This window comes from Cynocephalus volans, chromosome 11 (genome assembly GCF_027409185.1).
Source record: "Cynocephalus volans isolate mCynVol1 chromosome 11, mCynVol1.pri, whole genome shotgun sequence".
Taxonomy (NCBI): domain Eukaryota; kingdom Metazoa; phylum Chordata; class Mammalia; order Dermoptera; family Cynocephalidae; genus Cynocephalus; species Cynocephalus volans.
Genome location: NC_084470.1, coordinates 101,357,502 through 101,383,508, shown reverse-complemented (window position 1 = coordinate 101,383,508; position 26,007 = coordinate 101,357,502). Strand labels below are relative to the sequence as shown.

The following is a 26,007-nucleotide window of genomic DNA, read 5'->3' as shown; positions in this document are numbered from 1 at the left end:
AATCAATGTCATAGGGCTGACAGGAATCCTGTAGCCCAGCTGTACCAAAAGATGGTTAAGTAGGGAAGTATTTCCATTAATGACAATCAACGGGTTTGGGCGTGACATAGGCCAATTCTTCTCCCCCCGCCTCGTATAATATTTATTCATAATATAATGGATCCTAAATTGATTTTATTTTAGTCTCTTTAGGATCTTTATTTTTAAAATATACTACTTTTTTATGGTGTGCAAACCAAGGTCTGGATCAGCATGGCACTGACCCCACCCCTCACAAGGGCTTCAGGGAAGAGCAGCATCTTTCCATGTGCTCATTGGACATATGTGTTGGGTAAGTGTCTGCACCTCTTCCTTTTTCTTATGCAAAGTAGGAAAGGGGTATATTTACTCAGGGAAAGTGTCCCTGAGTAGACCTAGTTGAATGGTTTTGGAAAGGAAGTGGCCCAGATGGTGGCCAGCACCCTGGTCTTTGGTCACTCTACCTACCATGCTAGCAGCCCCCAGCCCAGGGGGCTTTTTTCAGTTCTTTGCCAACACCAGGGTCTCCTCTCCACGGTATTGGTCACCTCACCTGCTCCCTGGACCATAGACATTTTCACCCATACTTAGGGTCATGCAGGCTCCAGTTAGAAGCAGCAGCTTGGAGAAGCACAGACATCTCTCAGGTTGGAGACTTCAGGTGCCATAAGATGAATTCATTCCCTGTAGGACTGGTTTTGTAAGCCTAGACTTCTATAAATGGAGTTTACTTGGAATAAGCAATTCAGATTGGAATAAAAGGGTCATGTGAGAAGGGAGGATGGCTGGTGCATGTGGCAGAATGAGGTGGAGAACGAAAGAGAGGGGTATCTGTATGTGTCCAAGAGAAGGTTCACCTAATGCCACCTTGCTTCTTAGAGCGCTTTACTGTTAGAAAGCATTTTCATGCATATGAACTTATTTTTAAAAAATCTGCATGTCATACAGAACTGGCTAGCAGTGAGAAAGACTGGAAAGAGTCCAGGGAACAGTGACAAGCCCTGGGGCCATAATGGGTCTGTCCCTAAATCATCATGTAACTCCGAGAAGGCTCTTAACTCCTCTGAGACTCAGTTTCTGTACTGGCCACACAAAAACTAAATTAGAATGAGGGTCTTGGATTATATGGTTTCTGTGAGTCCCTTTAACTTTGAACATGGATAATGTCATTTGTTGTAACAACGTGCTCTTGTGTAACTGATTAGAGTGTGGCTTTTGTGACACAAAGAAGGCCAGACACACCTTGTAGAGGAAAAAATGCTCTTAGGACTAGTGCCATCTCTGCTGCTTATTCTTCAGCTGTGTGACCTTGACAGAGTGAGTGAACCTCTCTGAGCCTCAGTTTCCTTCAGTAAGTCTCATTTTGTAGGGTGGTAGTGTGTCTTAAATGAGACAGTTAATCTGAAAGCACTTTTAAACTTCAAAGACCTATAAAAATGTGATAAATTATTATTCTTATTATTATTACCACCACTACAAAAATTCATTAGCCTTCTAAGAATTACCTGGCAAGGGAAACAAATAAATTCAGCAGCTGTTACTACTCACCCTGCATAAATCCTGAGCAGGGAGCAACGGCTATTTACAAAGCAGGAAAAAATAGTTTAGCTTCTTCACTGCCGGGTGATGTCCATGGCACAGACGTCTACGTGCCCCCGTCCCACCTCCCTACAAACCACAGAGAATGAAGAGGGCCTGGGACATTAACAATGATAACTTTCTCCACCATCGGAGCAACAAAAGAGCTCTCTTTACACAGGTCTTTCAAAGACCAATAAAATTACCATTAAGATTAAAAATAAATACAGCACTGTACATAGAGAGGCAATACCTGTTCTTTGAAAATTTCCAAAATGATGATTAGAGTACAGCATCATGACTGGAATGCAGAGAACCAGACCCTCCTTTGGAAACACATGGTCTTGTTTTAGGTTGCAAAATAAAAGAGCTGACCCTCCTACTGCCACCCCCAGTTCTAAGAGTTGGCAATTATGTACACAGACCTGGACAACAGAAGCCTCCTTCTCCAGGGGCCTTGCTGCCACCCCCTGCCTTGGAGTTACTACATCGTATGTAGTTATGTACAGGGCTAGAAAGAAGTTCATCTAAAAAGTGATAAACTTTTTTCTTCCTGGGCCAACAACAGGAGGCCTTCAGCTCTGCACAAAATCCAGGAAGCCTACTTTGGTTTTCTTTGTTCTCTCACGTTCCTGAGCTTCACTGGTTTTTAAGCACCGAGTAATGTAGGTCATAGGTTTTGGCAGGGAAGTCGGTATATACAAACCAAATAAACTTTTAACTAAACAGAATTTTATGGAAACCACAGCTTGCATGGGCTACATGCAAGAGGAAAACATGCATTTCCTTTTAAAAACCTTAAACCTTTATTATATTAATTTTGGCTTTTTAAAAATACCTTGAAAATTAAAGTAAAGATAGCATGTACTTTAAGGGCAAGACACCACCTTACCCATCCTTTGTAATCTCCAAAAGGAGGAACATAACTAATGCTTGAAAAATGTTTGTTGGATTGAGTTAGTTTAAAAGTTTCATAAAGGAAATAGATACTAAATTACAATAACAGTTTATATATCATTATTATAAAAGCTCCATTCCAAAATAAAATCAATAATGGTATTAAGACAAACTGACTAATTTCTAATGAACTCAATGAAATATAAGTTCTATGCCTCACGGAAATTTGGGGCTAGAATTAATTCTTGATTCATGCCTATTCCAACTTTATTCTTGCTGATCCTCCTAGATCAACAATTTGGCATTCCCATTACTTAAATTCAATGCATTTTTTTAAAACTCTAAATGTATCTACATAAAAACAAAAAGTATATAAAGTTGTTTCAACCGACAAATTGAGGATAATTGCTAGAAGTAAATGAATATCTTGTCACCATAATAAATTTAGAGATAACTACTAGAAGTAAATGTCTACCTTGTCAATCTGTCACTGCTTGTCACAGTTGTTTCTTTTCTTAAATGAATCACGTCTAACACAGAACTGATAGGTAGTAATTGATTTAATCCTCTGGGTACTATACATCTTCTGTATCACTAAATACAGTTTTTGCACATTATATTTACTACGCATTTTATTGTGTGACATGGAAATGAGTGCTGAGTTGGCAGCCTAATAATAAATAGCCTGAATGTTATCTGAGTTTCTCTCTTGCATTGACAAAAATGGTGACAAACTGGATTGTAATTGAGATAGAGAAGGAAGTCTATTATGTCTAATGCTGAGATTAATTTATTCCCTATCCAGTGCTCATTACACACTCCCACTTTCCCCCAGCATGCAGCTGTAGCTCTGAAATAGAGAGAACCCCTCTGTCGCATGTGGCCCTCACGCCTGGGCCTGTGCACCTGAGCCCCATGAGTGGCTTCCTCGGGGAGGTAGCACTTTACCTTCTTGCACACAGATGGTCTTATCACTTGGGATCCAGCCTAGGGTTCCATTAAGATGTTTCATACACAGTCTCTTTGTAGAGCCCTTCAGCTTGAATCCGTCTTGGCAGTGAAATCGGGTTACAGAGCTTTCAAAGAAAACCCCTCCACTGGGGGTCCTGAAGCCATTCTCCGGGACACCTGGGTCAGCACACACGTGAAGTTCATCGAACCCTACAGTGACAGAGAAAGGAAAACGCTCTCTGAATATATCCTTCTACTACCAAGGGTCTTCCTAGATAAATGGCAGATACTGATGATTTCACACACCTTGGACCACTCCAGCTACACCAACTGCAATGCCAAGAACATAAACATTCTAGAGCCTATCTCCTGCTTCTTTTTGCTGTGGAAATTTTGCTCATTAGAGTTCTCGATTCAACGGCCAAGGCAGCCATTCAAGGAGGCTGTAGCAGCAGGGAGACCAGAAAAGGAAACAGCAAAAGGAAGGAGCAGAGAACGCTGAGGACACCTGATTAGGGGAAAGGCTGGGAAATGCTCAGAGGAGATGAAATCTGAGCCCAGCCTTAAAGGATGCAGAAAATTTCAAGACAGAACTCTATGGGGGATTGGGGGGTGTTCTCATAGGAGGATGGCATGAGTGGTGGCTGGGACTGGGAGAGGCAGTGTGTTTAGGAAGCAGCAAGTACACGTGACACTTAAAACCCAGGGTGTGTGGTGGGGCGGGGTAGAGCCCACCTTTCCCCTTGACCTTGCACCCACCCACACTCTGCCAGGGGAGCAGCCACTCCTCAAGGCCTAGTTCAAGTCTCTCCTCCTCTGGCTGCCTTCCTGAACCCCTCCCTGCCCTCCTAATCCCCCTTTGTACCAATGCTACAGCATGAACACGGCTCTCTATTGGATTATTTGTTGACTGGCCGCCTCTCATACTGGGCTGTGAACCCTTCAAGGACAGGTCCTGAGACTTTTTCATCTTTGTGCCCTGCATAGAAAGTGCTACATAAATGTTTGCTGAATGAGAAAATGAGGTTGGCAGGACAAAGACTGAGGGCCTCACCCAAGGTGGACGCTCAGGTGCGGGACCAAGGCAGTGGTGCAAGCAGGAGATGATGGGGCCTAGGTGAGCATGAGAGTGGTGGGGACAGCAAGGAGGATACCAGTGCATGAGACACTTCAGTTCCAGCCCCCTTGTCCACTGACCGGATGTTGCAGCAGGGAGAGGCCTAAGAGATATTGCGCCCAGACAGCTGGGGTGAAGACAGACCCTTGAAACACACATGGATGTCATGAGTGGCCAGGGGTGGCCAAGAATTGGGAAGGTTCTTCTGCACGCATAATGTTCCAAAAGTATCTTCAACAGGAAAGAATGTAGATTTCTGAACTGGAAATTCCTGAGCACAACGAAGGCATTCTATGCCATTTTCTTAGTCACAAATCAATTGACAAATCCTTACTGAATAGGAACCAAGAACAAACATGCATAACCCATCTAGGTGGGGGATGGTGTGCCCACGCACTCCCACCTCCACAGCAGCCTGTTGGTGCCAGGTCGGGCTGGACGGCATGGAGACATGGCAGAGGGGCAGGAACAGACCGTGTCATCTAATAAAATCTCAACCCAGATCCAGAAAGCAATAAGGGTCATTGGGGTTCTTGGAGGATTTACCTGGTTTCCAGGTGATGCCCAAGTATCAATCAGACTCACGAGATTTCTAATCCTCTCTAACATGCTAGGCTTGCAAAAGGGCCTCATCGGGTAGGTGAATCCCCCCACCCCAAGCTTCCTGTGCATGCACAGGACTCACCTGCTTCCCTCCCCACCCAACTGCAAGATCCTAGCCGCTCTGCCAGGGTCGCTGTTCTGAAAGCCACACAACACGGGAGGCACGGTGGTGGCAGGATGTCCAGAAATCATTGTTAAACTGCTCACTCTGCACATAGATGATGTGGAACTGTGAATGGGGGGAAAGCCGAGGAGGAAGGCAGGAGGAGGGGACGGCATCCACATCTGACAGTCATGCTCATTAAGGAGGAGCAGGTCTGATATTCATCAAACTGATGATGCTCTTACAGAGGAGAAGCCATCCAGCCTTCTCAGCCTTCCTCCCATACATGGCAGCAGCTGCCACTGCCCTGCTCACCTTGAGCACCTGACAGTGAAGCTATGGCCTAGCCTAGCACAGGGACACTGACAAGTCATTAAATGAGGCCTCACATTTTTATTTTGAGGAAAAGTACTGTAGATTGTCAAGTGCTTCCTAAATGATGTGTCCCTGGTTGCCTTCAGAGTCTGAAAGGATGGGCAGTCTCATAGAGTGTCCGTCTAAATGTAAATCCAGGATGGCGCTGAGGTGGCAAAGTTAGCAGCAATGGAATCCGTGATGTCATCACAGCCTCAAAAGCCTGGGAGCACAGATGTCCAGCACCCCGAAGCCTGCGTGGTCTGGACAGTTCTGGCAGTGTGCAGGTGAGAGTCACTCTCTCTCTGACACACTTTAAGTCACAAGGGCAAGACGTGTGCTGTGCTGTCACCGAGGGTGGGGTGAACCTCCGGAAGGCCCAAGGTGACGTCGGCCAGCCAGAGGGAGGAGGGTACTGTGGGTGCCGGTGGGAAACTGCTGAGCATGTTTCAGCAAAGAGGTGGTGCTGCCAGGCTGGGGGCAACATGCCTGCTGCGGGTGGGGCCTTGGGGATAAAGGAAGGAAACGAGCTGGAGGCAGATCCTGAAGGCTGTATGTGTTAGCTCAGGATTTGACTTGATGCAGGCGAGGGACGTGCTTAGAATGAGATTTGCATTTTAGAACCATCTCTCTGGTACCCATGCGGAGGACTGACAGGTGCAGACCAGGCAAGGGTGGGAAGATCATCCCAAATGGCTCCCAGCTACCAGCTGCACCTCAGGCTCAGGCACAGCTTTGTAAGAAGACAAACCAACTGACCCAGGCGCGCTCTGCGTGGGGTGGGGGCCAAGGTGCTGTACTTTTACAAAGCTCCCCAAATGTCTATTGGGCAGCCAGTCCAGCACCTGTCTGAGGGCCAGCTCTTGAGGACTGGGAGTTTCAAGACCACTGCAGTAACCCAGGTGAGAAGTGGTGAGTCAGAAATGAGACAGATCCAGTGACTGGAGAGGGCCACAAGAGATGTTAAAGACAGTCACAAAACCTAGAGACCAACCACATGGGGGTGGGTTACAGGAGCAAGTTAAAGACATGTGTCTAGGAGACCTCCCGGACTCTGACGTTGAGCAGGACAGGATGAAGAGCAGGCCAGGGAGAAGGATGGGGGGTCGGCGTCGGAAGCAGGCAGGTGGCATGTCTGGCAGGCAGCTGGAGAGTGAGTCAGAAGCTCCGTGGCACCAGGCTCTTGGCACGGGGCGGGGGGCATGCTCTCTGGGGACTGGCACTGTGAGAGAGAAGAGCAGCTGGGATGCACACACAAGGGCACGGGGAACAGAGGGGGTCTGGAAGGAAGACCTGACTGGTGTCCCTGAAGAAAGGGAGGGGGTTAGGGAAGGACGGAACGGCAGCCACGTCGGATGTCACCCATCAGTCAGCCAAGCAGAAGTCCCAGAGCATCCACTGACTGAAGACAGTGAACACTGGGACAGGGAAGAACTGTCCCCGGGGGAGGAAGTCTGTCTGCTGGTGTTTGAGAGGGAAGGGTGGCGGTGAGTGTGGACTTCTCTTCCAGGACACTTAGTGCACACAGAAGGACACAGGAGGCGTCCACCACGGCCTGGGGTCGAGGGAGGGTTTTCACTGTTATCACACTGAAATGTTAAGATGAGAGAGATCTGAACATGTCTCCACACAGCAGGGAAAGACACTGGAGACAGAAAGGTTGTGGACGAGGACCAGTGAGGACAGGCAGGTGGGCAGGCTGCCCAGACCCTGGAACGGGGCTTGTCTTCCACCACAGCAGGCAGAGAAGTTGTGCCAGAGCCTCTGCTGACGGAAGGACAGTCCCCACAGTGTGCTCATCCTCCAGGACTCCGCTGAAATAGCGCTTCTTCCAGAGAGCCTTTCCCCCCTCCAGGGTCTGACTAGGAGCCTCTCTTCCCATCAGGGCACCCTGGGCTCACCTCTTCAGGCTGTTCCTCACCCTGGCATCATCGCTGGTCTACTTAGCTGTCTCCCCCCGGGCTGTGAACTCCTGGAGGGGACACCAGATCTTCTTCATCTCCTCAGCACCTGGCACGGTGTGTGGTGCATGCTGGTCATCCCACAAATGCCACTGACGAAGGATGGATGGGTGGGTGAATGGATGGATGGAGGGGTGGATGGGTGAATGGGTGGATGGATGGAGTCACATGCCAACTACTCTGCTAAATCCATCAGGCAACCGTCCCCAACCCAGCAGACAGTGGGGTAACACCTATTGCACTGATAATCCCAGAGGCATATATATTTCACGGGCAAGTGAGGTGTGAAAAGCTCTCCTGCAGAACAGACACACCCTCTCCTAACACCTTTTCAACCTCCTCTTTTCTCCCAACCTGAGCAGACTATATCCCTAATTTCTTACAGCCTTCTCCCACTCTACAGCCCCCAATACCTCAGCCTTCCTCATCCCCCTCCATTGTGAGGGCCAGAGGTAGGTCTGTGTTAGGGATTGGGCTGAAACATCTGGGTTCCGCATGTCACCAACACACGTTCTGGCCAGTCTCCTTCTCACACTTGACTGTTGAGTCCCAGGCACAGACCCCTCAGCTGGTCACACCCCACCCGCAGCCACAGAGCTGTCCTGTCTCAGAGAAGAACACAGTACTCAAAGGAGGTCTGAACACCCAGCCCCGAACCCATCAGAAGAATGACTCCTGCACTAATAAATGAGCAACGAGCGTGAGAGCAGCGCAGTTTCCTCACGAACCCATTCTGTGCTCTCTCTACTCATCCTTCCCTTTTAAAAGAACATTCTACTCCACCATAAAAAAGAGTGAAATTCTGTCATTCGCAACAACATGGATGAGCCTGGAGAAACTTAGGTTGAGTGAAATAAGCAAAGCACAGAGGGATAAATACCGCATGTGCTCACTCATAAGTGGGAGCTAAGAGAGAAAGGAAGGAAAGACCACAGTGGTGCGTTGGACTTGCAGAGGGAGAGAACACACCTAGGGATACAAAGTGGAGGGGGAGGTGGGGGAGAATTGGGAGGGGGACATGGGGTACAAACGCAATCTGTGGTAATGGGCAAGCTGCCAGGGTGCATCTGGCCATTACTTCTTGGATATGAGGGGTGACAACCAGCTCTGTATCTCATGAATATTCATACCCCCCCCCAAAGAACATTCCTGGTCACTCCCTCTGCTTTCACAACACCGCAGTTAACCTCTGACTACACTTCCATGCCCGGGCAGTGCTGACGGTCAGGAATGCTGCTGGCCCTGGGTCAGCGCCTGGCACGGAAGAGGGAACAAGAAAGAGCAGGTGAAAAGAGCAGTTAGAAGGGGAAAGGCCCAAGAAGAAAACACTCCTCATCTCAAACAACTAATCCCATTGAGCAAGACAGTGATTTTCTAGGACCTGCCAGAGCTTCATATTCTACTTTTCAAATTATCCCCTCGTGGATCAATTCCCAGCCTGGGTCATTTTTCTGCAGAGCTGTTCTGTTCGTGTCTCCTGTAATGACGATCATCAGCCCCGTCAGATAACATATCCATTAAGGGCTGGGCTGGTTTAGTCCATTAAGGAAAGGAGTGGAAAATAATTTGTATGCAGGCCCACTCAAATAATATTATCCTAGGAACCTGTATTCTTGAAGTTCCCACCTATTTCCCTCCCATTCTTCAAATTCTGCTTATGCCTTAGAATTAACTAGCCCTAGCTCGGAGAAGAAAAAAGACAGTTCACAGAATGACTTCTGACATGTTTATTTTGGGGGAGAATGGGAGAAGGGAATATTCCATCTTAATTAGTCCTCAAAATGGCATCCTCTAGCAGTTCCTCCGAAATTCAATTCAGAGTGCAGCATTTATATACAAGACAGTCTCTGTGATGGTTAATTTTGTAGGTCAAGTTGACCTGGCCACGGGGTGCCCAGCTATTTGGTTAAACTTATCTTGGGTGTGTGTGTGAGGGTGTTTCTGGATGAGATCGACATTTGAATTAGCAGACTGAGTAAAGCCGATGGCCATCCCTGATGTGGGGGGGGCCTCATCCCATCTCCTGGAGGCCTGAGGAGCAGGAAAGCTGAGCACAGTCTCTCCTGCCTTTAGACTTGCACTCAGGTTGGAACTCACACCACCGGCTCTCCCAGGTCTCCAGGAGATACACATACATCTCCTCCTATTGGTTCTGTCTTCCTGGAGAACCCAGACCCACATCATCCTCCTAAAGGCACTCAGGCACTTCAACAGTGCACATGGCACGAATGGTGCCCACCCCCACCTCCAGAGGATGCGCCTTCTCTCTGGATCCCTGAGTTCAGGGAAGCCACTGGTGGGGGTGGTGCCAGGCCCTGGGGTCTGAACAGCCCCGGTGCAGAGTCCCTATCTATGTTCCCATTGGTGCTGACATGAGGGGCCATCTCTGGGCAGGCATCACCATCACCGGCACTGATGTTCCTGCGCAGCATCTGTGGCCCCAGGAACGAGTGAAGGGAAGAGCTGTAATTTGGACTCCAGTTCTCAGTGGAAGCCAAGATCCCCTCTTTTTCTTTTCCATTATCCAAAAACTGTGAAATAGGGATTGAGAGTGACCCTCTCTTCCCATAAAAAGGAGTGTGTCAAACCCTCAGTCTCATTATGAGGTCTTGACACTTCTAGTTCAGGTACTTTTTCAGCCTGCTGAAGCCCACCAGACAGTTTTCCTATGAGCAACATAAAAAGTCTTTGGAAAGAATCATAAAAATGAAAGAGGTGTGAAAAGCAATCTTTTGGGTTATTATAACTGAAAAGCCATATTCTTGAGGGGAAGAGTGTATCAAATGTAGCCAAATCAATTTAGAACTAGGGCTGGGTTTCCATTGCTCTGTAAACTGCTATGAGTCTTTGGGGAAAGAAGCAGGATCGACACAAAAATTGATTTTCCATGCATTTACATAGTGAGAAGGTCCTAGGGCTTCTGAGCAAGGGGCCTCCCTGTGGAAGTGTAAACAGACATGTTTGTGAACTTCAACTGGACTCCAGAGTAACCCCAAGCTCCCCCTCCCCCATCACAGCATTTAATGTCAGTCCCACATAGTTGGCATTAAAATCACCTAGAGGTCATCTGTTGACCCCTTTGTCTCCCGGGGGCCGACACTGAAGCCTGAGCGGTTCAGGCACTCGTCCAGCCACTCTGCCAGCTAACTGCAGAGCTGGGAGGAAAACCAGGGTTGTGACTCTCAGTCCAGTGTTCCTGCTGCTTAGCCTTTTCCTGTCATATGTGGGTTTGAAAATGACTAAATCTTCATGGTACTATACACTTTTTGAGAGAACAACATTTCTAAACGTGAGTCCCCTCATCTGTTAAAATAGGGCGAAGCCAATAGCAATGCTGAAATGTTTAATGATTCGATACAGAACAATCCTCATAGTTCTCCCAAAGCCGACGACCCCAGCACACAGTCTCAGCACAGCGGGGCCGGGGAGCCTCACTTGTCAGTTAAAACGTCCAAGAATCCAGGCAGTGAGTCCTGAACCCTCGACGGATCGTTGCGTCTGTGTGTGCTGATGGAACAGGTTCTCGGGAGAACAACCTGACCCAGACACCGGTTTCGTGGGGTACAGCCCAAGAGGCTGGAGTCACACTGCCGTCCAGTCCAGCAGTGAAGGGACGAGGAGGGGAAGGCGTGGGCAGCCTGCGGAGCTCCTCTTCACCACTTAAGGGCTCCCTCCGTTAGATCTAAACTCTAATTCCAGCTGCCCATGGCTGAAACCTTCTACCTTTTTCTCATCACAACAATGCAGATAAAGTTTCTTTTAAACCACACCCAACCAGTAAAATATCTCTGTGCTTCACTAAACCTTCATGCTGGGAAGGGAACCCTTCATTCCCATTAGAAAAAAATGTTCCAAAAACCTTTCCCATTTTTAGAAACTCTGAAAGTCTAGTTACCAGGGCTTGTGTAGTAAGGAGCACAGACTAGAGTGAATCATGTCAGTCTTGGGGACCTACTTAAGCTCTTCTTGCCACCAATGTATACCTTACCTCACACCACTGTGAGTTTCCCCACCACCTCAGAAACCCCATGAACTACGTTTTTCCAAATGAACATGTATATTGATATCCTGTCTTACCCAAGATAAGATAAATGTCCGGAAACTGTTTGAGCTAGCGTGGTATCTATAACAAGCCATTAGCAACGAAAAGAGGAGGAAGAGAGAGGTAACATTCAAGAACTCACATTAGGTAAAACCTATTAAGCAAATAAACCAAGTCTCTAATGCAGGTAGTTTGGAACACATGCTCCTGGCTATTGGTGGTCTGATAACACAGAATCCCTGGCATGCCAGAAGTTTCCAGCCACCTTGCAGCCAACTATACATCTGGGCTGGTCACGCTGCCCACCGGCCCATCCGAGTCCCTGCCGTTGCTTCAAGGTGTGCTGCACTGACAGCACAGCGCAGGCTCCTCCCGGGCCTGGGACTCTAGAGAAGTTCCATGTGTTCTGCAGGTCTGCCCTGAGCACGGTCTGGCTCAAACATTAAGAGGGCCCCTCAACAATGATAGGTAGTTTAGGGGCTGCCAAACCTGTTCCAGGAAATGCTAGAAGGACTCACTAAACTGCCCTCAGGGCTGCCTGGGAATGCCTCAAATCTCCTAGGAATGGAGCAGGAGGAAAGCCCACCCAAACCAACCTGCCTCTAGAAGAGAAGCCAGCGTGGGCCACAGGAGACCCTCGCAGGGGTGAGAAGAGGCCCCCAAACCAGCATGTGGTAGAAACAGCAGGAGATACAGACACGCTGTGAAAACTACAACTAAAATCAATGGGAAAGTGTGATTTGCTTTATAAAAATTCATTGATAACACATATTTCTACAACAAGATCATTATTAAGTGTTTCTTGACCTTCTCTACCCCAGTCTAAGCAATCTCCATGTCTGGCAACATTTCAGCTCCTTGTTTTTAAAAAAGAAAAGGAAAGAAGAGGAAAAAGGCATTTCAAAAAAATAGAGATGAGAAAAGAAAATCAATCTGTTTATACCCTCATCTCAACAATCAGCTCTGGGCACTGGAGAAAGGAGCTGACAGGCATTCATCCAACAGATGGTGGGAACCTGGACTCCAGAGAGAACTTGCATCCAGTGCTTTCAGTAGTTTTTGATCTGCAAGTTGTGACCTTATAGTATGTCCTGAAACCAATTTTAAGAGTCACAACTTTTAGAAATGAAATGGAATAGAAAGGAAAAGTCAGAGTGACCTACATGGTCAGGTTGAGTATTGCTTTGTGTGGTTTTATCAGTTTTAGTTTTGCACGCATGCTAGTTTGCAATGTAAACTATACTTCTTTCAGTGGGTCACAATCAAAAAGGTTAGAAAAACACTGCTTTCAATACACTCCACCTTGACATGATATTTGAGAACATATTCACTTCAAATAACATAGCTGGTGCTTAAGGGCACAGGTTCTGGAGTGAGACTGCGTGCTTTGAATCCCATTTCTGCCATTTTCTACCTGTATAACCTTGGGTAAGCTACTTAAGCTCTCTGTGTCTTAGGTTTCTTTATATACAAAATGGGTATTATAAGAATAGTTCCTACTCTAGGGTCATTGTGAAATTTAAGTGAGATGTAAATACATGTAAAGCAGTGTCTGGCACATGGCGAGACCACAATAAATTTATGCAAACTGTTATGTTATTAATTTTCAACCAGTTCCCTAAAGAATGAAAACACCTACCTTCTACAGAAGCAATCTCCTTTCCTAGAGCCACCTTAATTTCTGGAAATATTCAAGCCTATCCTTTTTTTTAATAACTTGTCCTAGAATTAAGCATCTTTAAAAATGACTGCTGAACTTAGGAACAAATACTTCTAAACAGAGTCCTCCTGGCTAAATGGTTAAGCCGTGAGCCAGTCGATGGTAATGCACAAACCCCCAGAGAACCGAACTCTGATTTCTTCAAGAGCCAAGCTTGGAGGGAAGTCTGAGGACCAGCAGCTTTCAGTGCACAGACGCTCTGGTCTCTGTTCTGAGACACAGCATCTGGTTCCTGGCGGAAGCCTCTCCAATGGTCTCTCTTGGGGTGAGCAGTCAAGCTCCAAAGCGCCCCCCACTCAGGCACAGGGGTGTGTGTGTGACACTGGGCACCAATGAGTGGAACCAAAGCCAAACCAACAGACATGAACACCAAGGCTTCCAAGATCAGGAGAAGGGCTCAGAGCAAAAGAAGGGGCTTAAGACATTTCCAGTAAGAGACAGCACAGGACAATTCAACAAAGGAAAGCAAAGATTTTTAAATTAATTTTCTTGTTTATAAACTTAGCGCTATGTCATTCTGTAATTTAGTGTATTAACAGTTACATATTTAAGAGCCATGGAGTTGGGGGGGGAAGGAAGCTTACTATTTATCAGGCTAGACAGAATTTTCACTGCAAAAGCAGCGTCCCCTAGGAAGTACAGCAAAGGAGTACCACAAAGCAAGACAAGGCTGGTTATCACAGTGACATCTCTGCCATGCCAGCAGGATGGTACACCGTTTATTACAGTAAATGTATACTAACGAGATATCACTTAAACCTAGATTTTTGAAGACACAACAATGAGTTGAGGGATGCAGACTTCATTGATGTGGGTTGAAGGCTCACTAGCTGGATTCCATTACCCAGAAACTACAGTGAACGCTGCACCCATGATTATAAACATAATATCAACTCTGAATATCTGGATGCCAATCAAGTTAGGTAACTTTTCCCTAGAAACAGTGAGAATGTTTTAATGTTTCAAGAAGATATCCAGAAATGAGTATGAAGTCTGCTATGTCTGAGCAAGTGAACACCATAAAAATAAGTCCTAATGGCATAATTTAGACTTGATTAAAACGGATAAAGACCACAGATGTGGAAGTCACAGCAGTCTCCATTTGATACCAGAACTGATACTTTCCCCTCTTGATTTAATTTGCTTTGATTACCCAATTATTCCTAAATCCTTTCACTCAGTTTCAGCTCCAATAAAACTGATAACGACGCTAACTCATAATGTGATTTTCACTCTCATTTCATGATACTGCTCCATAAAAGCATACAGCAACACAACAGAATTATTCCAGATTGTGATATTATAACATGGCAAGACAGACCAAACCCTTATCTATCTGAAATAAAGCAAGCACAGAAAACCATTCATCAGAAAAGTCTGAGGATTCCTTCCATCAACAGGAAGATGGTAGCAGGGAAATTTTGCAGTTGATATAAATTTTAGGATTATCAATTGTCAAAACATTTGAATTAGGCATGGATAAATTTTTTTAAATTGACTGGTATGGTTAAAGATACAGCTCTTTTCTAAAGCAACTTCTAAAAAAATTTAAATAAATAAATAAAGCAAATTCTTATCAAGTATAAGGAAGGTTGCCTGTGCAGATAGCTCTGTGACCCTGGACAAGTAACTTGATCTTTCTGGGTTTTATATCTTATTGCTAAATGGGACAATTGGATGGTTTCTTAGGCCCCTTCCCCTTCTACATCCCACAATCTCTAGTTTCTTCTTGATAAAAAAATTGATTAAGCATAATCACTTAGACTGAAGCAGTCCAGAAGATAATTCATGGGTGGCTTAAAAAAAAGAGAATGCAATGTCATAATACCTATAGCTATTTGTTGTTTTTTTTTTTTAAATCAAATCTCCTTTCTTTTCTTTGAGCAACAGCTTTAGAGCAATACTAAGTATGTTTTCCACACATATACAACTTCACAGTTTACGAAGTCATGACCTCATTACATCCACCCAGCACCCCCATGAGATCAGTGTAACAGTTTGATAGGATTAGTTCTCACAGTCACCTCACAAAAATCCAACTGTTAACAGTAACCACTCCCAAACAGTCTTTTTTTTAGAGGATACTGCATATTCCTCTCCTCAACAGTTCATTCACGGACTAGAGTCCAGACTGTAAGTGAGGTTTTAAATCTCTATTTACATCCTCCAGTGCCACTGGGAATTTGGGGGGTTGAAGACAGGGAGGGAGAGCAAGATAGCGAGTGAAATGGAAGGTGGAAGGAAGCCACTGCCAGCTTCGGACAGGACGTGTGGGAAGACTGTCACCACCAGGGCCACCTGTGGTCCTACTGACAGGCGTGCCTCTGTACAGGCCTAGTCAAGTAACAAAGAGATTAGGGCTCTGCTTGGGTTTTTTTGTTTCCTTCTTTGTTTTTAAGATGATTAGCTTGAGCAAAATCTGGCTTCCATCACCTATATGAATTTCCCATAAAAAACTTGTCCAGAAGATGGCGGAATAAATGATCCTCAGCGTCACTCTCTCCCATGAATCAACCAATTTACAACTATAAAAATGTAACATCAGCCAAGCTGGGGCCACTGGAGCTCAGGGGGAGAGGAGGAGAGACCTACGGAGTGCATGAAGGTGGGAGAAACCACGATGAGAGAAAGAAAAAACTGCTCAGAGCATTTCAGGCCGCAGCTGCTTTAAGGCTACAGCCGCTGAACACATGGAGCAGGAGCCGTCAGAAGCTGCAGCTGTGCCCTTCAGGTGGAGTTACTTGGAGGCAGCAGGGGAGAAGAGGACCTTAGTGGCCTCCAGGACAGCAAGACCGCTAATAGGGTTCCCATGGACCCACACAGGAGCGAGGAGCCAGAACTGAAAAAAGGGAGCCATTCAGAGGCCGGTGAGTCATCGCAAGGGACCAACGGGTCCCGTCCCATGGGAAGTGTTTGGAGCACAGGTGGTGGGGGACATGGGCCCACTGGGAGAACACTGGGACACAGCAAGGACAGCTGACCTGCCCCCAAATCAGCACAGGACCACTCAGAGGAGATTGCACAGGAATATAGAATTGCATAGGGTGCAGTTTGATGAAAAAACTCAGGTCCAGATCAGAGTTTCTACACAACCCAGGTGCACCAAGTCTCTGGAGAGCCAGAAGTACCTATAAAGTCAACCATTAAACCCTGAGCTGCACAAAAAGTCTTCCCTAGGGAAACAGTGGCAAAGCAGCAACTTAACCACAAAGCTCAAGTACTGGTTCGCACAGGAAGTTCCCCCATTTTAGAAGCAAGCAAAGGACAAAAAATTAGTTCCGGCCCAGGCACGCCACCAGCATCTTGGGGCCTGCCTGGGAACTGGAGGCTTGGAGCCAGGGACTGGACCCCACTCCCACATCCAGGCACAACACCAGCATCTCAGGGCCCTGCCCAGGGACCCAAGGCATGGAGAAAGGGACCAGATACCCTCCCACAACCAGGCACACCACACCAGCACTTCGGGGCCTGCCCAGGGACCTGAGGTATGGAGCCAGGGACCAGACACACTCCACAACTGGGCATGTCACCAGTGCCAAGGAGCATGCCAGGAACATCACCTCTATGTGGGTGGCCCATCACAGCTGCCACAATAACCATGGCTGCCACAAAAATGGCTAGATGCCACAACCACCATGCAGATGGTCTGCCAACCACTGGAGTGCATCGACACAGGGAGAGTCACCAGCGGAGATAAAGAGGAGGATGTCTCTCTCCACAAAGCCGATTTCAGAGTGACAGAAGAAGCATCTGCTGTATGATAATGTTGGGGGACATGATCACACCTCTCAGCATTGGACAGATCATCTGGGCAGCAGATCAACAGAGTAACCATTATTCTTTCAGAAGGAGAGAGGAAATCTAGGGTAATTAGAGGGGGGGAGGGGGAAGGAGAGGGGGATGGGGAGAGATTGGACAAAGGGCATAAAAAATAATTATGATTTGTAACAATATATATGCTAGTAATATTGATTTGATCAACATGTCTCAATGTTGAACCCCAAAAATATGTATAATCAATTTTGATTCAACAAAAAAATAAATTTAAAAAAAAAAAAAAACTTGCACAGATGTTCCTGTAACCAACATTTCTATTCTGTCCCCTATGAACCAACTGTCTTTGGTCAAAGCAAGAACAGCTGCTTATTGACTGATTACTGGGATTTGTGCCCACAGATCCTTTATCTGAATGTGGCAGGATAACTTATTTAAATAGTAATTTATTTAATTACAAAGTTTTATTACCTATCTCCCTTATAGGGTTATTTAAGTCAAATGAGATCTTTATAAAAATATTCTAAAAACTACAAAAAAACTACAAAATTATTTGCAAGTATATATAAGTTGAAACTTTTCAGGAATAGAGAAATTATAGAATGTTACTGTCAGAAGGAATCTTGGAATTCACCTAAGCAATATCCCTTATGTATAAAACTATAAAAGCCAAGAAGTTTGAGACTAAAAAGTTTAAATGCCTGTCCAAGGTCATGCAGCTCTAAGTGAGGAGAGAGACTGAAATATAGGGCCAGAGCCCTGATCCAGGTTTCCTTCTACACTGAGGGCAACAGAACAAACCCCAGAGAGGTGACATGATACTCTGCCCCTTCTGGAACGGGCTCCTTGACCTGACAGCACTTGTCCCTCAGCCCATGACCAACATGTATCTCCAGGAAAATGCACAGAGATCATGAAGTACAAGGGTATTCAACAAGTTTGTAGAAAGACTTGTATTATCTTTTAATTCTATTTTTCCACACACTTTTTGAAGTATGCTTGTATAAAGGATTTTCTCTACATAAGGATGAAATATAAAGGATTTTCTCATATGACTACATGAATTTGTTCAAACACACTTGCAGAAAGTATACTGTTCTTTTCTGACTATAAAAAAATTGGGGAACACTATTCTTCTGATGCATAAAGAGATTGTTGTTTTTCTCCCTCTTCCAATAAATCATCTCAGAGCATAGCAGGATAAGACATTTTTTTAAAAGCTTGCTGCGACAGAGCAGCAGGGATTAAAACTAAAGAGGTAGCACAGGCGCACGCTGTCCCCAGCCACCCTGCAAATCTCTGCACACCATTCCAAGTAGCACAGCCTCTTCTTTTGAATTGCTGCAAAGCACCCCATTTACACCTTGCACTGAGCTGTTGCCTATTCATTATTAGTTATCTGTGAGCAGAAAGAAGCTTAGTCTGGGGGAAGCAAAACGGGGCCAGTGCTGGGGAGCGCAGAGGCCCTGGATAGCTTCCCCAGGGATAGGAGGAAACGGTAGGATCTCCATAGGTTCTATTCACAGGCTCAGCTTGGAGTGGGGCTCGGGACTGGGGAGGAGGCTTCACGAGTAGGAGTGACTGCTGTGGGGGCACCCGGAGCCCTCCCAGAAGAGCAGCGCCCTGGATGCCGACTGGACTACATTTAACCCAGAGAAATACAGGAAGGTGGCAGTTCTTGCCTCTAGAGCTCCACATTGAGCCCAATTCCTGGTATGTGAGTTTGATGTGGACAGGGAGGAGCCCCCCATAGCAGCTACTCTGCAGTGCATGAGGCCTGGACGCAAGTCACTCCTGAGGACAAGATTTATTCTGCCAAAGGACTAGTCTTTCTGGATAACTGCCCGACGTATCTTTGACTAGTAGAGAGTTTTTTAACCTTATTTTATCATTCACAAAACATGAGTAATATGGTTTCTCCCATGTGACCCATGTAGCTTATACAAGGATACTTCAAAAAGTTCATGGAAAGATTAGTATATCTTTTAGTTCTATTTTTCCACAAACTTTTGGAAATACTATTGTAGGATTCCACACCAACTCTGCCAGAGTTTCGTGGCGGAGTCTTACCATCTGACCTACACAAGCACTCCAGGGCCACGGCTGGACAGCAGCAGGAGTGCCTCAGACAGGTGGCTGTCCTTGCTTGTGGCCCATTGGTGATTAGCTAGAGATGGACATTCTTGAGTGCAGGCCTGGAAAGGCTGCCCATCTTATCTTTTCTTGGGTCCCATGGTCCTGCAAGGCCATACCTCTCCTTAGGCGGGACAACCCCGGGATGATGCCCTTAACCAAACAAAGAGATCAGTGAATGTGGACACTGCTGTGGGTAGGAGCCAGCCTCTGGGGCCCAGAGCTGCAGTTCTTACGCAAGCACTGCTGTGAGGCTGTCACCTTGGACTCCCTGCTACTTTTCCACTGGAAACCCTTGTATGAAATCTCATAGCACCCATTCCCAAACATGTCGGTCAGGTAGTACTTTCTTGGGAGCACCTGTACATGAAGCACCTGAACCAAAATAATTGTTAATGATCTATTCACATGATAAAATGCTCTGAAACCATTAAAAGTGTGTTTTGAAGATTTTCTAATCTTAAAAGTTAATGATTATGGGACAATTCCCCAATATATATAAACTAAAAAAAAAAAAACATATAACATGATTTTCTTTAATATACAAATAGGATGTGTGTACAAGGAAAAAAGAATGAAAAGAAATATACTGAAATATTAACTGTGTTATTTGGGATTGAAGGTGAATGGGTGATTTTTATATTCTTCGTTATACATTTCTATTTTTTCCAAATTCTCTACAATGAACATTTATAATCAAGAAGCAAATGTAAATTTTTAAAAGTGAACTCTAACAGCATGGGACTGTTAAATTGGGAGTAGGTGAGAAACAGCCCACGTGGCCCTCCACAGACACACACAATCTCTAGAAGGTTCATGTCGGGCCTTAAAAACTAATGCCACCTTAAGTGACATTACAAGCAGCGCCATTATGGGCCCACAAGGGCGAATTAATGTGGCAGCCTAAGACGGCGCCGGGAGGAAGTACGGTGGGAGTGTCTGCCGGAACCTTGCCTTAGCCCTTATTGGCCAAATACGTGCTTCCACGCTCGTGAACACTGTGTGATTGCAATAGCTAGGCACTGAGACAGGATGCACGCTCTCGTAACCTTTAAGCTGATTGGAGGATGTAAAAACCTCCCTTCCCCATTTGCCTTTAAAAGCAAATGCTTGTGTGATAATAAACGGAACTGCTCGACAGAACCCCCGCCCGTCTGAGTGTCCTTTAAACCGGGCTGGTTGTGGCTGGCGGCTGTGCTCACCTCTCTTCACGGCTCTGGCTCTCTTCCCCCGTCTCCTTCCAAAGGGGACCGGAGGGAAAGAGTAATCCGGGCCATTTGCTCGCCCACCAAAAGGAACGAGGCTAGGGCTGTTTGGGTTGGCCGGCGGTGGACCCGACAGAGTGGTGCCCCGTGTGAGGCGTTTTTTAAAACTCGTGGGTGAAAGGCGAGCGAGTGAGGCCCCCGGCTGCTCGGTCCTGAAAGAAGGTCGACCAAGGGTGATCAACCAGCGGAGTGGCCCCTGCAAGCGCGGTAGTCACCGGGAAGTAATCCGCCTGCGTGTCAGGGTGAGTACCATAACAGGGGGAAGTCCCTGCACTTCTCTGCCCTGTTGCTCCCTTTGTCCCTTCCTCACGGGGCAACATGGGAGGCGTGTGTGGAAAGAGTGACAAGACAGCCTGCAAGGCTCTAAAGTACATGTTAAAAGGCAAAGGCCTAGAAATATCTGACTCCATGGTCACCAATGCCTGGCGTCATGTGGTGCAGGTAGCCCCTTGGGCACCTTCATCCAACTTGTTCTCATATGAGACTTGGGACCGGGCTCAGACCCTGGCCAGAAAGAACGAGATTAGTTACGGGCTAGACGCCCCCTTAGGGTTCTACCCAACCATCTCTGCCCTAAAGCTTTGCTTCCGTCCCGAGCATCAGGAAGGGGCAGAAGGGATTGGGCGCAGTTGGATGAGGAGAGAAAAAAGGAAACAAAGCTGCCAATGCAAGGCCCTGAGCCACTGAGTGATACCTATGCCCCTACCGTGTACCCTCCTCTCCCGGCATACTCACCCCGCCAAAGTTTAGCCGAAGGAGAGAAAGCGGCACCTGAAGAAGTGAAGGAGGCTAGCCCCCCTTTAAAAACACCCCCGGCAGAGCCGCAGGCTTTTCCTGTCATGGCTCGCTGGGAACCCCCAGCCCTTCGCAGCCCATGGGGGGAAGCGGCCCCTCAGGCCTATCCAGTCAACATTGTAAAAGAACTAAAAAAGGCTGTTGCTGAGGCCAGGACTTTATCCTCAGCCTTGCAGGCTCAGACACAAAACTTAACCGAAGCCTTCAAGGCGTTTACCGCCCTGATCCCCTCAGGAAACAATACTTCCCCACCCTTCAAGGGACAATGTTTTGGTTGAGGAAGACAAGGTCATTTTAAAAGCCAATGTCCCAAGGCTAAAGGCAAAAAACCCCTACCACACCTTGCCCCTGATGTAAAAAAGGATTACATTGGAAAAAGGACCCTTGGGAAGTTCATGACCTTAAAGAGCTGAAAAAGGCTGTCGCAGAGGATGGGCCCAATTCCCCATGGGCAGAAACCATCCTCCAGGGCTTAGTGCACCAACCCCACAAAACCCAAGATTGGAAAATGCTCTGTAAAGCTGTCCTCCCCCCAAACTTGTTGATCAAGTTCTGTGCCTTCTTTAAAGAAGAGTGCCATGTGCAGGCAGAGATAAATCAAGCAGTAGCGTTGCCCAATGCCACCAACCCCGGACTCACCTTCCCGTGGGTCCTTGGCAAAGGTTCCTGCGTAGGTGCCAACAAACCCTTTTGCAGCACTGTGGCAAATCTCACCGCCCCCAAACCCGAAATAAGCAGACCCAAAACAAGCGGGCTGCAGGGGCAGCTGCGGTGGCCATCTAACCCTCTTGGGAGTTATTGGAGCGGGTACCGGGAACGCCGGAATAGCCTTGGCACATCAACAGGTAGCTTCCCTTAGGGAGGCAGTGGACATAGATCTTGGCCGCTTGGAGGTGTCTGTATCACATTTTTAAAAATTGCTAACATCACTTTCTGAAGTTGTTTTACAGAATCGATGCGGACTAGACCTGTTGTTCTTACAGCAAGGAGGATTATGCGCTGCCCTCAAAGAAGAGTGCTTCTTCTATGCCGACCACTTTGGAGTGGTCAAGGATTCCCTAGCTAAGCTTAGAGAAGGGCTAGAAAAGCACAAAAAAAAGAGCGAGAAGCCAATAGTAATTGGTTCCAAAGCTGGCTTTCAAGTTCCCCGTGGCTCACCACCCTGCTGTCCTCCCTGGCGGGCCCCCTATAGCCATTTTCCTTGTCTTAATCATCTTGGGGTCTTACGCCATTTGCCAGGTTGTGTCCCTTATAAGGTGCAACACCACTTCTCTCGTAATGCTCACCCAGGTGGTAGAGGAGGTGGCCCATAATGAAAGCCCAATATGGCCCTTCAAAAAATCAACACCAAGTTATAAGGCTCCGTCCCGCCCCCACTTGGCTGGATAGTCAATGACGGGTAAGATTTCCAGAGGGAAACAACCTAAGACAGGCACGGCCACCAGAGGGAATGGAGGTGAGGCTGGGAAGGTTAGCCGCCTCCAGCTGCCTTATTAAAACAAAAAGGGGGAGATGTCGGGCCTTAAAAACTAACGCAACCTTAAGTGACATTACAAGCGGCGCCCTTATGGGCCCACAAGGGCGAATTAACGTGGCAGCCTAAGACAGCACCGGGAGGAAGTAGGGTGGGAGTGTCTGCGGGAACCTTGCCTTGGCCCTTATTAGCCAAATACGCGCTTCTGCGCTCGAGGTTGCAATAGCTAGGCATTGAGACAGGATGCATGCTCTCGTAACCTTTAAGCTGATTGGAGGATGTAAAAACCTCCTTTCCCCATTTGCCTTTAAAAGCAAGTGCTTGTGTGATAATAAATGGAACTGCTCAACAGAACCCCCACCACGTCTGAGTGTCCTTTAAACCAGGCTGGTTGGGGCCAGTGACTGTGCTCACCTCTCTTCACGGCTCTCTTCCCCCGTATCCTTCCAAAGGGGACTGGAGGGAAAGAGTAAACCGGGCTATTCGCTCGCCCACCAAAAGGAACGAGGCTAGGGCTATTCGGGTCGGCCGGCGGCAGACACGACAGGTTCAAAACAGCAAGCTTCCTCCAGAGGAGCGTGGCGCAGAGGACTAGCTCTGCTTTGGTGGGTATTAAATGCAATGGAGGCACCTGCAAATGACACAACATCCCTCTAGTGCTTCCCCTAAATCATCTCCCTGCCCCAGGAGTGGCACTTGCTCAGACCCCCGGCTGCTGCTCTGCAGCACTGGTGGCCAGCACGCAGCTGCCCTGTGCATTACAGCCTCTCCTCACATGCCAGCCACAACTGGTGTCCACGCCAGGCAGGGGCCATGAGACAGGAGAAACAGCACAGAAAGATGCGAACAAAAAACAGCGGTCTGGTCGGCAGTGATAATGAACCGTTACATCCTATCTGAAGCTAGTTAATTTCTGAAACACTGTATTATAAATATGCTGTCAATGGAGTTGGTAGATTTGAAAGACTGTAAATCAGAAACAGGCTGACGAAATACCACCAGTTCCCAAAACAAATATCTTTCTCCCTGATCTTAGCCTAAACACTACCTGGAGGATAAAGGGAAACGCTACAAATGATGCCGGATGTTCTCCAGGCTGACTGTGCTGTGAGCGGGTCGGCTTCCAAAAAAAAATCAGTCACTAAAGGGCATCAAAGCATTGACCCTTTTTACCTGCAGATTACTGTCCTAATATGCAGTTTAAATGGCATGCTACAGTCATGATGGAAGTAGAGGGTGTTTGTAAGCAGTCAACATGAGGATGTTAATTTAAGATGAATGCAAGGAAAAAACTGCAAACAGATTCTTGACTCAGAAATAGGCTCAGTTTTTTTGTTTGTTTTTCTTGCAAAATATTATAAAATCATCGCACTTCTATGACATAGAAGCAAATAAGTGTTCCTTTCTCTAATGTCAAAGGGCAGTCTGAACTACCATTATAGGCCAGGAAACAAAAACTGACAGAAATATCTGTGCCAAGGACTTAGGTAAAACTGGCTTCCTATTATTGCTGAAAGCACTTCACGCTCTGAAGTTCGGCTGTTTGACGATATGCTCTAAGCTCAATTCATTTTCTAATTTCATCTCAGATATTATTCCAGTGAGAAGCTGCAGGTAATATCTTCACCTGTAAGGTATTATTAATTAGCAGCCAACAGGGTGAGCAGAAATCATGAGCTCCATTTGCAGGGCAAATGGTTTTGTTCATGAATGGTTCTCAAAATATTTTTTAACAGCCAATCTGAAAAAACATATGATTCTGGTTAAATTTAAGCACTCTTGGATCCTGCAGGCCCAGACAGTCAAACCTTGAGCTGCCATGCAAATGAGGTCATCATAATTTCAAAGTTCGATAGGAAGAAAATGAAGCAGCTGCTATTTAATTTTTTATGGATCCTACAATTTGTCTCATTAGCTGGCAAATAGGATAGGCTGGGAACTAAAAGCAGCCTCAGCCTCAACGCTGCATGAGGGAAAAAAGTGATCTGTACCAAATCACTCAGGCCCTCTGGGGGGTGGGGTTTTTCTGGCTGCTGCCAGAGAAAGAGCACCTGGCTCTAAATCCTGACTGCTGGGCGGGTTCCATCACCCCGGTGACACATGATCTTCAGTAAATTATGGAAGCTTCCAGAGCCTCATTATCTTAGCCAAAAAAGGAGGGATCTGGAATTACCCTGTCTATCTCTCAGAGTTGTGGGTCACCCAGATACAAGGATCCCTAAGTACTTGAAAACTCTGAAAGGCTATTCAAATGCAATTTGAGAATGACCTAGATTGGTAAACTGAGGTGCAAGGGCAGCAGATTTCACTGGAATCACAGAGGTGCCCCCTAGAGGTTGGGCTCTCTCATTCAAACATTCAAGGTAAATTCCTACATTTTTACATTTTTGCTCATGTTGTCAAAGAAAGAGAGGATAAAAAACAGAGTGTTTCCTAGGCCATTTTCAACTCAGGAACACAGTAATGCTACCTGGTGACAGGTCATAGCCACTTTCTGACAGATATCCAGATGCCATGCAGAGAAAGTATAGCTGGGGAGGTGGGCAGAAGCAAAGAGCAAATAGAGCCTGCTCTGTAATAAAGAATTGGGCTGGCCTTTGTCCCTGGTGCCTGGGAGTTTCCCTTTAAATCCTTAGAATTCTCTGAGTGATAGAAGTGTCTTTATTATTCACAGTGGGCCCTGATGGTTATGCTAATGACGTGACTCTCAGTGATCCCCAGATAGGTTAAGCTAAAGAGATGACTCAGGATGGGGGCTGGTCATGCCAGAAAGAGGAACCACATGCTTAGAGGGTTGGCACTTTGAGTCATGTGATGTCAGCCTGACCTCCTATGAGCAGAGGGGAGATGAGGATTGAGCTCAACCACATGTCTACGTAATAGGACCCCAACAGAAACTCTGAACACTGAAGCTTGAAGCTCTGGTAAGCATCCCTGGTTAGCATATCACTGATGTACCCAGAGGGTGATGCCTCCTGAGGACACAAAAGATTTGCATTTGGTTCCATCCCAGTGCTCACCCTCTGTGTCTCTTGTTTTGGCTGGTCCTGATGTGTATGCTTTATAACAAAACTGTAGTTGTAAGCACAGCACTTTGAGTTCTGTGAGTTGTTCAGCAAATCATCAAACCTGAGGAAGTGGTAGAAACCCCTGAATTTGTAGCCAGCTGGCCAGAAGTGCAGGTGGCCTGGGACCCCAGGGCTGGTGACTGGTGTCTAGTGA

General features: G+C 46.7%; 1 protein-coding gene across 1 annotated transcript in view; it reads right to left on the bottom strand.

The window, feature by feature from the left end:
• The window catches only part of SUSD4 (sushi domain containing 4), a 132,431-nt gene that overhangs the window by 55,927 nt on the left and 50,497 nt on the right, over positions 1–26,007 (bottom strand). Inside the window, exon 3 of the mRNA XM_063114694.1 lies at positions 3,442–3,654. Within this exon, the coding sequence (XP_062970764.1) occupies positions 3,442–3,654 (213 nt within the window). The remainder of the gene's footprint in view (positions 1–3,441; positions 3,655–26,007) is intronic.